Source organism: Tinamus guttatus, unplaced genomic scaffold (genome assembly GCF_059628265.1).
Source record: "Tinamus guttatus ecotype Peru unplaced genomic scaffold, ASM5962826v1 Tinamus_guttatus_pri_ptg000334l, whole genome shotgun sequence".
Classification (NCBI taxonomy): Eukaryota; Metazoa; Chordata; class Aves; order Tinamiformes; family Tinamidae; genus Tinamus; species Tinamus guttatus.
Window position 1 is genome coordinate 47,363 of NW_028288868.1, and position 12,329 is coordinate 59,691.

The 12,329-nt window shown below is 59.0% G+C and overlaps 1 protein-coding gene and 1 pseudogene across 2 annotated transcripts; one reads left to right on the forward strand and one right to left on the reverse strand.

Annotated features, from left to right (window-relative positions):
• Positions 1–7,767: 7,767 nt before the first annotated feature.
• On the reverse strand, positions 7,768–9,351 carry LOC104567570 (HLA class II histocompatibility antigen, DR alpha chain-like). Its single transcript, XM_088529654.1, has 3 exons — positions 9,098–9,351; positions 8,580–8,861; positions 7,768–8,476 (listed from the first exon to the last, which is right to left on the reverse strand). Exons 1-3 carry the CDS (start codon positions 9,345–9,347, stop codon positions 8,322–8,324), a joined length of 687 nt encoding a protein of 228 aa, XP_088385780.1. The 5' UTR covers positions 9,348–9,351; the 3' UTR covers positions 7,768–8,321.
• A 1,144-nt stretch (positions 9,352–10,495) lies between these two features.
• Positions 10,496–12,144, forward strand: LOC104579194 (class II histocompatibility antigen, B-L beta chain-like; annotated as a pseudogene). The gene is made up of 6 exons (XR_015913645.1): positions 10,496–10,619; positions 10,828–11,097; positions 11,354–11,634; positions 11,712–11,822; positions 11,932–11,955; positions 12,097–12,144. The product of XR_015913645.1 is annotated as a class II histocompatibility antigen, B-L beta chain-like (transcript).
• Positions 12,145–12,329: the final 185 nt, after the last annotated feature.

Consider the following 12,329-nt stretch of genomic DNA (forward strand, 5'->3'; position numbering starts at 1 on the left):
CCCCTTCAAGCCACGCTGTCCACCCGCCGCTGCGAGGAGCGGAGGTGCTGCGCCTGTCCGCACACGTCGAGACCGAAGTGCCGCCGCTGCTGCCCACACTGGGGCCAGGGTCTGGAGAGATGCCAAAGAGACTTTAATGCTTAGAATAAATCTATATTTTAATATGTAGAGAGACAGAGAGGAAAAATTTTAACTGATCCACTGGCTACCTCCCTCGGCACCCACCAGTGCTCCCTTCCTCCCAGTACCTCCATCTGAATTCCAGCACTCTGCTTCCCAGAACTTCCAGGGCTTCTTTTCCATGCTCCTCCTCAAGCTCCCCGTTCCACAAACCCAGGGAACCCCTCGACTAGTGCAGCTGTGAAGCGACAGGACCATTGCTCTGGTTTCCCCTTCGACTGGAGGGCAGGCAAATGGCAGACGACGCTGCTAGGCTGGTCAGCAGGTGATGGGGATTTACCCTGAGAGAGCTCTTGGACCTTCGCACCATGACAGCCCTCATCCTCAGGCCTCGAAGTCAGGTCTAGGGATCTGGAAGGAACAACCCCGGGGACAAATCTTGTCTCCAGGCGCGTTACTTCCGATGTGCTCAAAATAAAGGTCTCCGCGCTCCTCAGACAGCAGCATGACCAACTTCGTCTGGCCCAACAAGGCTAAGGAACAGTGGAGTTTCCACCTTTCCCTTATTTGAAAATAATCAATATTAATTAATCTGGAAGAGGTCCCCTGTAATGCCAGGGTTTTACTTCTCTTCCCTGCTGCCCCAGTTAAAGGGGGTTCCAGTCGCCATCCTCAGTCCTACCTCCAGTCATTGCAAACCATCTTTGTCACGAGTTTTTTTTTTTTTCTTCTTTAATCCTTCCAGCAAACCCATCCCTAGCCCGTGGAGGAGATAAGGAAGAAGGATGTTGTGTTGTTACTGTGTTTTTATTTTTGTTTTGTTTTAATTATTTTTAAATTAATTATTATTATTTAAAGGAGTGGATGCAACCATCAGTGCCAGTCCCTGCTGCCTAATTTTGGATTTGTCCCAGACAAGAAGGGAATTTCTGCACGGAGGTTAACCCAGGCCAGTGTCTGGGGGAGGAGGGAGGGGAGAAGAAAAAAAAAAAAAAAAAAAGTAAAGATTTATTTTCCAGGTGCCGTCTGATTTAAAAAAAAATGTTTAAAGGGGCACCAGTCTTTGCTTTTTTGTTTTCTTAAAAAGCAGAGGCATGCCCCCTGGTGCTGAGCCGGCGGCCTGTATAATGTTTTGTAAGTAATTTTTTAAGTTGTATTGTAATATATCATCTATAATTTTGCTGCTTTTGGGGGGTTGGTTTTTTTTTGTTTTGTTTCCTTTCTCTCGCTTTCTCTAGCTGACCTGCCACGCTTCTCCTCTGTCATGAAATTCCTCCACACGAGCAGTTCCCAAGGCGAGGAGAGAGCGGGGAATAAATAGACGTGCACAGAAATGCACCATTAGTAAAGTCACCTGCAAAGGGGCTGCTCTGAAGGGGCTGACTAACAACTGGTCCCCCCAAGGCTGTTAGGTGGCTTCTAACCGACGTCTTGCAGGCTAAAAGAAAAAGAAACAACTAAAATGAACTCCAGGAAAACACAAGAAACCCAATCTTGGCTGCGGGGGGCAGGGGGAACCCTGCTGGGATGCCCCTCTCTCTGCCATTCCATAAGGATTTCAGCTCATGGAGAGACAATATTGCCTGTCAGGTGACCCGTGCTCATTCCCATGTGTGGGGATGCGGTTTGTACGTGGGTCTCCCCTTATGCTGAGCCGCAAGTCACCCCAGTGGAAGGGGGGCAATCCCTTGGCAGCCCGTCCACGGGGCCCTAAGCACTTGATTCTTTTTCCCCTTTTCCCAAAGGAATTTTTTTTTCCTTTGCGAAAAAAGGGATTTTTTTTTCCTTTTTCCCGAACTGTATTAGGATTTCATGATTCTTTACTGTTAAGGGAGCCTCTAGTAGCTCCCTGGGACAGCTGGGAATTTAACTCTTTTCCCGGAAAACACCCACAGCCCCCCCCCCTTTTTTTTTTTGCTTGTTTTGGGGTGTTTTCTTTTTGTTTTCTCCTCCTAACACTGGGGCCTCTTGCTTCTCTCAGCTCTCGCCCACAGATCCCCCCGGTTTGCGACAAAAGCGCCTTCTCCGCACCCTTTCCCAGGCAGTGCTCCCTGCTATTCCCCCTGCTTCCCACCTCTCCCCCCAGGCCTCTGTCCCACCAAGCTCCGTTTTTCCCCTGCTCTCACTCTAAACGCTTCTCATTCCCACCGGAGACCCTCTTTTCCCCTCACATCCATCCCCACGGACACCCCACAGCGGCTCCTCTCCCATTACCTCCCAGAATGTCTCCGCGGCTCCATCCCATCTCCTCTCCTTGCTCTGCCATTTTCCTCACACAATCTCCTCACCCTCCAGCTCCCTGCAGCCTTCCCGCCCCTCATGGCGGCCCCACGCTTCCCTCCTCGCCTCAGAGACCCCCTCGGCTTCGACACTCGCCTCAGCGCCCCCGCCGCCTCTTCCCGCCTTCGGCGGCCAATCGGCGGCCGCCACGTCACTCGTTGCCGGGCAGAACGCGGGGCGGCAAAAGAGCGGGAAAGGGGGTTAGCCGGTTACGCGCAACGGTCGCTCGTGAGGCGATGAGGGAGGCGACGGCGCCCAACGGTCGCTCGCTGAGGGCAATGAAGCCGGGGGCAGCCAGGCTTGGGTCGGGGGGACAAATAAGGGGGACGGGGACACACAGACGGAGGAGGAATGGGGATGGGGACACACAGATGGTGGGGACAGGGACACAGGCTTCACAGTGAAGCCTGAGGCAAGGGGGCATCCCCAGTGCTGAAGAGAGCAAGGGGTGGTTTATTTTTCCATAGCCAGGCTTGGGTCGGGGGGACAAATAAGGGGGACGGGGACACACAGACGGGGAGGGGAATGGGGATGGGGACACACAGATGGTGGGGACAGGGACACAGGCTTCACAGTGAAGCCTGAGGCAAGGGGGCATCCCCAGTGCTGAAGAGAGCAAGGGGTGGTTTATTTTTCCATAGCCAGGCTTGGGTCGGGGGGACAAATAAGGGGGACGGGGACACACAGACGGGGAGGGGAATGGGGATGGGGATGGGGACACACAGAGGGTGGGGACAGGGACACAGGCTTCACAGTGAAGCCTGAGGCAAGGGGGCATCCCCAGTGCTGAAGAGAGCAAGGGACCGTTTATTTTTCCATGAAGAGAATCCAGGCTTATTTTGGTCAAAATGCCCCCCCTGCCCCGAACGTGTTTCGGGTATCAAGCGAATGTTAATACGGCTGTAAAAACTTCTGGTGTGAGGGGCTGGCCAAAGCACAAGTTAAAGTACTCTTTGTGCAGAAAAAATGCTGGACACATGCACACACACACAGGGAAAAAAAAAAAAAAAGAGGTTGAGGGCTGGGGCCAGGCTGTTAAGTTGGTAGAATGTGATCATTGTAGTCGCTGCTGGAGTTTGCGCTGTGCCTGCAAAAAGAAACGGAGACAAAAGGGTGGCTGTGCTGGAAGAGCACAGGGATGCTTCGTTTTGGCTGCTCGGCTGCATACCGTAGAGGGGAAAAATGCACCTTGCTGCTCCTTCCCGAGCCCTCAACGTGGCTGAGAGCCACAAAACTGTGCAGCAGAGATGGCGTCTGCGGCCGGGCCAGAGTGTGTGTTATGAGGAAAAGCTGTGGCATGGTGGGACAAGCACTGCACCTCAGTTCTCCTGTCATCATTGCCTAAATATTACCATTCTGCTTCCCTCAGCTGTAACCTATTTCCATTGATGTGCTCTCCTCAAAGCTTTTAGTCCTCAAGTGTGTGCTGCAGCCGTCAGACATCGCCCTGAGCTACCTGCATTTCAGTGGGTGCCCTTGGCTGGGATCAGGTGGGTAGGGAGATGGTGAATATCACACCGAATCACAGAACGATTGCGGGCAGAATGGACCTCTGGAGATCATCTACCCCAGCCCCTCTGCACAAGCAGGGTCACCTAGAGCACTTAGCACAAGATCATGTCCCAGTGGGTTTTGAAGATCTCCAGAGATGGAGACTCCACAACCTCTCTGGGCAGCCTGTTCCAGTGCTCTGTTTCCCTCACAGTCAAGTTTTTCCTCATGTTCAGGAAGTTTTACCTCATGTTTGGGCAGTGTGGCCGTTGCCTCTTGTCCTGTCTCTGGCCACAGCTGAAGAGTCTGGCCCCTCCTCTTGACATTCTCCCTTAAGATATTTGTACACACTGGTTAAGATCCCCGCTCAGCCTTCTCTTCTCCGACTGAATAGGCTCAGCTCTCTCAGCCTCTCCTCATAGGAAAGATGCTCCAGTCTCCTGATCATCTTTTAGGCCCCACAATAGTCTCTCTCCAGTAGTTCCATGTCCCTCTTGCACTAGGAGCCCAGAACTGGACACAGCAGTTCAGAATTGGCCTCACCAAGGCTGAGTAGAGGATGCTGTGAGGGACAGTCTTGCTGAAATCAAGGGGAACAACATCCACCGCTCTCCCCTCATCTACCCACCCAGTCATTCCATCCTAGAAGGCTTGCAGATTGGCTGAGCCTCACTTCCCTTGGTGAATCCATGCTGACTCCTCATCATCACCTTCTTGTCCTCGTGCTTACAGATTATATCCAGGATGAGCTGCCCCATCACCCTTGCAGGGGTGGAAGGGAGGCTGATTGGACTGTAGTTGCCTGGGACCTCTTGTCCTTTTTGAATATGATTGTTAATGGGGTTAACAATCATAGGCTCTTTGAAGCAGGTAATAGCATGGAGCTCTTCCATTGGGGCAAACGTAATCTCACAGCCAAAGGGTGCCGTTGGGTTTCCCTATCATTCCATGAACCGCTCAGCAAGACATAGTAGGAGTCTCCCATGTTGAAGCTTGGGAAGTCCTAGCCCTTGGGAACAGAGAGTCCTGTCACGGGGGATATGCAGGGTGCAGTGCATGGAGTATGAAAACGGCAGATGACCAAGAGCGAGACATTGTGTGCAAGGCGTAGGGTTGGCCAGAGGGTGGCAGCACAACTAGGAGGCCATGGGGCCTCTAGGTGGAGGTACAGGTTCCTCTCCAAAATGGGTAACGAATCCCATCAGCTTTCCTCAAAACCTGAGCTGAGTTAGGAGCTGTCCCAGAGGATATATTTGGAATGAAGCTGTTTTGGCCCAGCGATGTTTGCAGCGTTGCTTTGCCCATGCCCAGGCTTGCCGGCGACTGCTCCGGAGTTAGACTTTGGAGTGAACCTCTATCTACACTGGGTGGGAACGGGATAGTCCTGGGCAGGGAAAAGACGTGTGCGCGGAGCCACTCCGAGTCTCTCGCAGTGCGGGCAAAGTGCTGGCTGAGTCCAAAGGGCCTGGACTGGGTCCCATTCCTGGGGTGTACTGGGGGGTGCAAGGTTCTGTCTCATTGAGTCTTCTCTGCAACTACCCACGTTGGGTCTCCCCACCAAGTTTTCTCCTAGTAACTGGTGACATAGCAGCCCTGGGCGGGAGGGGGAACCTTTCTCTTGGAAAGTCCCTACCATCATCACCACACCCAGTTCCCCCTTCCCCGGATGCCCTTGAGCCCTCGAGAGGATACAAGGAAGCCGATGTGGGAGGGTGCGGGGCGCAGGGCACAAGCGGGAACCCCCAGCAGCCTCAGCAAGACCATGGGACAGCAGGTCCCAGCCTGCTCCCCGTGTGGCCATGGGGACCCAGGATGGTGATGGCTCCTGCAGCAGCTTGCCGCTGCCACCATGCACTTGTGGGGTGTGGGACGTGGTGTCCAGGCCACGGAGCGTCCAGCACTGCTGCAGTACCCTGTGCTGGATGCCACTAGTCACCCAAGAGGACACTGTCACCTCACACTGCAGGACATGTGCCATTCCCCAACTCCGGCTGTCACCATAGGGACTGACCGAAGCGGGGGCTGCTGCCAGGTGGAAGGCACCACCGCCGCGTTCATGCCGAGCCCGCCGGCCACTGCTTGCCGAGGCAGCGAGCCCTTCCTGGCCGCCGCTCCCCGACGCCGCAGCGCTTGGCGTCCTCAGGGCGGCTCAGAACGGTCCTTCTGCCCCCTCTCACGCGCAGAGACAGGGGATTTCCACCAAGCTCCCCCTTCCCCCCATGGGGCACGCCAGCATTTCCGGGAAACGGCCCCGTTCCTCCTGCCTCTGCCCGCCAGTAACCCCAGCCCAGCCAATCAGCAGGCAGCGCTGGGCAGCATCACCAGTCTCCGGCAGACTCCAGGCAGCTGCTGTTCTCCTTGCAGCGTGTGGGGCCACTCGTGCCAGTCTCCGCTGTGGAGCCACTCGTGCCAGTTCAGGACGCCTGTGTCCCCCTGGGAGCGCTGTGGGTGGTACGGCTGAGGCAGGAGCCCCCGTGACAACCCATTGGTGGCTCCAGCTCCCCTGTACCTCCAAGTCCTTTGGTAGACACCTCCGACAAGCCTAGAATAAGCGGTGCTTCAGGCAGCCCATGCGTGACCTTATCTAATTTCCAAACACATTGGACTCCCTCCCTTCCCTCCTGGACTTGGGCCCACGTTAAGCCGCTTCTTTCTGAGATGAATGTGCAGGTTCCATCTGCACCAGAAAGAGCAATTTCACATGCCTGACATGAGCCCACCCTGTACGCTCAGGTCGTGTCTCCAGGGGCTTCCCGGTGCCTTCCCCATCCCTCCCGTGTCCCCAGAGCTCCCTCACAGCACGGGTCCCACCTGTACAGCCTGAGGCATGAACTGGGCCCCATCTGTAGGACGGCGCTGCTGCCTGGTGCCAGCAGTGCCTGTTGTTGCTAGTACTGACGGGACCATTTTGTTCTCCTGCTACGTTACTCCAGGTATCTCCAGGTACTTTTCACTTGGAGCGTTTTGCCCCATTCCAGTCCTGGAGCGTTTCCTGCTGGGGCCGGGGGAGCTCAGAAAGCAACGTCTCAGCTCTCCCCCTGCCACCCCGACGTGCTGCCCACATGCAAGCTACAGGGTTTCACATCCTCCCTGTTGAGCATCATCTGCTTTCTGTTCCAGCCGCACCTTCCTCTTCAGCTCCCGGGAAAGGAAACGGGCCCTGTGCTCCTGTGCTGCCTTTTCCACATGGTGACTCCTGGCTCTCCCAGATGTGTCCCTGGTTGTCTCTGCTCCTTGTATGTCTAGGGTTCCTCCGGTGCCATCTCCTCTATGGCAACAGTTTCACCAGTTCTTCTTGCCCATGAACGTGGGGCTCAGCCCGTCCTGGCCCTGTGAGCTTAGACACCCACCACCCACGCAACGTGTCGCTCCGGCACAAAGCCAGACTGCGTGGAGGCCGTGCCAGGCCCAACAGGACATTTATCTGTGGATAAATGTCCATCTCCGTGTCCTTTGGCTGCCTGCGCCCACCCGGTGAACCCGGTCCCTGGCTGGGTTGTCCCTCAACCAGCCACTTATCCTACATGGCATCAACCACGCACCCCTGAGGCAAGCACAGGTGTCTCAGAGCCCAGCCGCCCGCCACGGCCTCCCTGGGTACATCCACGTGCCCATGGTCTCCATGCGCCCTCACAGGAGCCCTAGGCAACAGATAGGGGCAAGACAGGGACCAGCCTCACCCTGGGACTGAGATCCCACCTACAACTGCTGGGAGAGCCCAGGAGTCCTGGGGCCGCCGTAACCCTTCCCTCTGCTCAATGGTCCATGCTGGATCCCAGGATGAGGGCCCTACAGCAAGATCCACCAGCCTCAAGGTCTGGCTACCACCATCTACCACCTCTCGCAGTCACCCCCAGCACAGTGCAGAGAACAGACTCACGAGGAGGGTCGCGCAGCAGGATCAACCCCAACCCACTTTATTGCGGTCTCAAAGCAGCAGAGCAGGGGCAGAGAGCGCGGGCTTGTGTGCAGAAGTGGGTTGTGGGGCAAGGAGAGGCCTCCCCTCCCTTCAGGGGTCTGCAGGGGAGGCCCCACATCTGGGCTGGGAGGAGACGCTTGGCCCTCGCCTGGAAGCGGCCATGGGACCAGGGGGTCTGGGCAGGGCAGCCCCAGTGCGGTCGCAGCAAGGGCTGGGCGCTCGTCCCGGGCCAGACCCCCAGGCTCTGCCCTGATTTCCCCTGAGTCGGAGTGGGGCCGAGCGCCACCGCTGTCCTCATCCCAGTGCAGGGACAGGTCAGCACCGGGGTTGAGCACTGGAGCTGTCTGTTGGGTTGACGTGTAGAGGTCATGGGTGAGGGAGGCACTGATGGGGTCTAGCAGGACGCGTGTCACACGCTGGGCACGCTGGGGTGAGCAGATCCCAGCATGGCACAGCAAGGGGCGCGCGCATCCGGCCGTGGGGCAGGCAGGGAGCTGAGGGCTCTGCCCGCTCACAGGGGGCCCCGCGCATTGCGGGCGCTGTTCATCTTCATGGCCTTGATGATGAGGACGGTGCCCGCCACGATGCCCACGATGCCCACGGCCAGGCCCAGGGCGCACACCAGCGTCTCGGTGCTCTCGGACGCGGGCAGTGGCACCTGGGGCTCTGTGGAGTAAGGGACAGAGTGAGGACAGGAGCACAAGGCCATGGCCGCCTACCAAGGGAGAGGACCCAGGTGTCCAGGTCCTGGCCCGGCCCCCGCACTCACCCCAGTGCTTGAGCAGGGCCTTGGGCAGCCCCCAATGCTCCACCCGGCAGTCGTAGTAGTCGCCCCGGGTGGGCACGAAGGGCAGGTAGGAGAACTTGCGGAAGGCGTTGTCCTCTCGTGGGTAGTAAACGGTCTCGAAGACACCGTCTACCACCTTCTGGCCGTTCTTCAGCCACGTGATGCTGATCATGGGTGGCCAGAACTTGTCCACGTAGCAGATGAGAACATTGGGGTCGCCCAGCTCCACAGGGTCCTCGGAAAACACTGTGACCTCAGGTGGCTCTAGGGAGTCAGGGAGGAGGTGTTAGGGCTGCTCATGCCCCAGTCCTGAGGTGAACATGAGCCCAAGTACCTGGGGCTGCACTGGGGCTCCTACTCATAGAGAAGGCGCCGGTGAGCCCCACAGCCCACCCAGGGACACCATCCAGAGGGGATGGGGTCCCAGGGTGTAGGAACAACTGCCCCAGCAGGGTTCTGCCTGTGGGAGGGCACTGGCTGTGCCACGGCAGGGCTAGTACCGATCGTGTCCTGGGAGCGGTTACTCCTCTTCATGTGTAACTCCATGTTGTGTTTCATTACATCTACGGTCTGCAGAGCTCCCTGGGCCTCGAAGCCAGCGAACTCCCCGAACTCAGGTAGGCGCCAGATGGTCTCCGCCTTCTCCAGATCCACGTGGAAGATCTCGTCCCCATCGAAGTCGAACATGAACTGCCCACCCTCCTGCTGCAGCGTCTCAGCCCGGTGATAAAAGTTAACCTGGGTCATCATGTTCCTCACTGGAAATGGACAGGCATGAGGGGAAGCTGTGGGGCTGCCCATGGGTCCTTGTGACCTTCCCCTTTGCAGTCCCTGAGGCCAGGGCCAGTGACAGGCCCGTCTGAGGGGACACAGAGACCTGGTCTGTCCCAGACTTTCTGTGGGATATGACAGGGATACAAGGGGTCAGGGACCCACTATGCTGCTCCCCACAGCATCCCCCACGTTGGGTGAGGACCTCAGAGACACCACAGCGGGATTCCCATGGTCACGGTATAACACCTGAGCCTCACTGCTGGGGCACTTGTGGGGGCAGGAGGGAAGGAGGGGATAACCATCAAGCCCCCCAGCACCACCTCACACCCACCCTGCCCTGGGATCCTGCATTGCACTCACTGGGTGCTCTGAGACACCCAGGGGACCCGGGGTCAGCCCAGAGCTCCCCGTGCCCCAACCCTGATCTGATACTAGCCCCCAACCGGCACCCTGTGCCCTTCCTCTGCCCTCACCCCACAGTCCAACCTGCCCCACGCACCTTTCACAGCCACCGTGTCCTGCAGGACCAGCAGGGCAAGCAGGAGCATCGGGAAACCCCATCCTCCAGCCATGGCCTCTTCCAGCACCAGCAGCGAGAGCAGGACAGGGGCAGGCGTCACTGTCAGGGATGGGGAGCCCCGTGCTGGGGACCCATGGCCTGGGGACAGGCCCACCCTGCCTTAGTGCTCAGCCAATGGCAGGGAGCCCCCGCACTGACTCATCTGTTTCCAGGCAGAGTGGCAGCTCGGAGCACCCTGAAGAGCAGACAGACGGACGGACACCCCAAGAGGACCCCGCAGGGGAGCACAGTCACTCCCAGGGCTTGGCCACCCCTTGGGAGGGCTCTGGAGGTCGGGGGACAGCGGCTGCCATGGGGCAGGGCCCTGCTGTGCTGGCTGGGCCTGGCAGCCTCCTTGAGGTCACTTCAAGAGCCTTGCTTGGGCGCCGGGACAAGTGTCAGCGGGAGCCCTGCAGGTCCCGAATCTGCCTGGTGACAGATGATGCTGCCCAGCGCCACCGTCCACTGGTCCTGGCTGGGGACTCCCCGTCCCAGTGCTGGGAGGACCTGGGCTGATACCCCGAGCTGGCAGCACTCAGTTTGCTTGGGCTCTGGCGTATTCACAGCTTCCTCTGGAGCAGCCATGGGGACTGTCGGCGTGTCGGGGGCCGGGAGGTGCTGGGCTGGTGCGGTGCTGGGGGTGCTGGTGGTGCTGGGAGCCATTGGGTCTCATGGCGAGGAGACCACAGGTGAGTTGAACCCCACAGTGGGGAAATGGTCGGGGGGGGTCAGATCCCACAGACACCATAGAAGCACTCGGTTTGGAGCCTCCAAGGAGTCCTGTGCCCTCCTCAGCCCTTGTCATCGGAACTGGGACCCCCATAGCCATAATGGGGGCCAGGGGTGCCTGGGGAGAGTGATGTGGGGCACCCTGACCTGCCTCTGTCTGCACAACAGGGTATTTCCTCGAAATGGGTAAAGGTGACTGTCAGTACCTCAATGGCACCCAGCGGGTGAGGTATTTGAAGTGGTACATCCACAACCGGCAGCCGTGGCTGCACTTCGACAGCGACCTGGGGCACTATGTGGCCGACAGCCCCCTGGGAGAGCCGGATGCCAGATACTTCAACAGCCAGCCAGACATCATGGAGCGGGACCGGGCTGAGGTGGACACGGTCTGCCGGCACAACTATGGGGTGGCGACGCCTTCCGTCGTGGAGAGGAAAGGTGAGTGTACATCTGAGCCCTGGTGGTGGCAGCGCTGGGACGCCCCGACACCCTCCACGCCGCAGGTGGGACACCCAGAGGATGGCGCCAAGCCTGCTGGGATTATGGGAGGGGGAGTCCATGCCCTGTCACAAGAGTGTCCCTCGCGCCCTCCCTGGCCACGTGCTCCTCAGGGGAGCCCTGGACCGGGTCAGACCCGGTTCTTGGGGCCCATCACCATCTCCCAGCTAAGTCCGGCTCCTTTGCTCTCCTCCAGTTCAGCCCAAGGTGATGGTCTCCCCCATGCAGTCGGGTCTCTGCCCCAAACGGACAGGCTGGTTTGCTACGTGACGGGGTTTTACCCTCCGGAGATCGAGGTGAAGTGGTTCAAGAACGGGCAGGAGGAGACGAAGCGCGTGGTGGCCACGGACGTGATGCAGAACGGAGACTGGACCTACCAAGTGCTGGTGATCCTGGAGACCACCCCGCAGCCCGGGGACACCTACACGTGCCACGTGGAGCACGTCAGCCTGCAGCACCCGCTCACGCAGGACTGGGGTAAGACCCCGCGTCCTGCTCGCGCACCCCGAGCCATTGGGTGCCTTGAGCCTCAACCCGTGCTCTGCTCCCCACAGAGGCCCAGTCGGACACGGGCCGGAGCAAGATGCTCACGGGGGTGTGTGGCCTGGTGCTGGGGCTCATCTTCCTGGCGCTGGGGCTCTTCCTCTACCTGCGCAACAAGAAAGGTGAGTGGCCGGGACAGGGGACGTGGGGGACAGGGGTGGAGGAGCCCTCGTGGCCGTGGGGCGGGGGCTGCCCCTGCTCCCACGCTGACGTTGCCTTTCTGTGTTTCAGGACGCGCCGTTCCGCAGCCCGCAGGTACCGTCCCGCTCCCCAACCCTACGCAGCCGTGCCCTGCACGGGCCAGTCCCTCGATGCTCGCGGGGGGCTGCGTGTCCCCAGGCCGCGGCTCCTCGTGCGGGTCGTGCTCTCCCTGCCAACCCCTCTCTGTCCCCACAGGGCTCCTGAACTAGCTCTGGCGCGTCGGCTCCGTGGCCTCCCTGCCTCGACATCCAGCCGTTCCCAGCCTCCTCCCAGGCCCGCGTCTGCCTGCTCCTGGTGCTGCCCCATCGAGGAGCTCCCTGTGCCCCGTGACACCCGCGACGTGTCCCCGTCCCAGCCCGGCTTTGCTGTCGCCGCTCCCTGGCCCTGGCGATGCCCCTTGCCCTCATGGGGGGCCCTGAGGATGCCCT

Excerpts from the sequence above, each read along its gene's own strand:
- LOC104567570 (XM_088529654.1), bottom strand. The coding sequence starts at position 9,347 with ATGATGACCCAGGTTAACTTTTATCACCGGGCTGAGACGCTGCAGCAG. Across the intron at positions 8,862-9,097 it reads CCGCTCCCAGGACACGATCG|AGCCACCTGAGGTCACAGTG; the intron begins GTACTAGCCCTG and ends CTGACTCCCTAG. Across the intron at positions 8,477-8,579 it reads GGCCCTGCTCAAGCACTGGG|AGCCCCAGGTGCCACTGCCC; the intron begins GTGAGTGCGGGG and ends CTTACTCCACAG.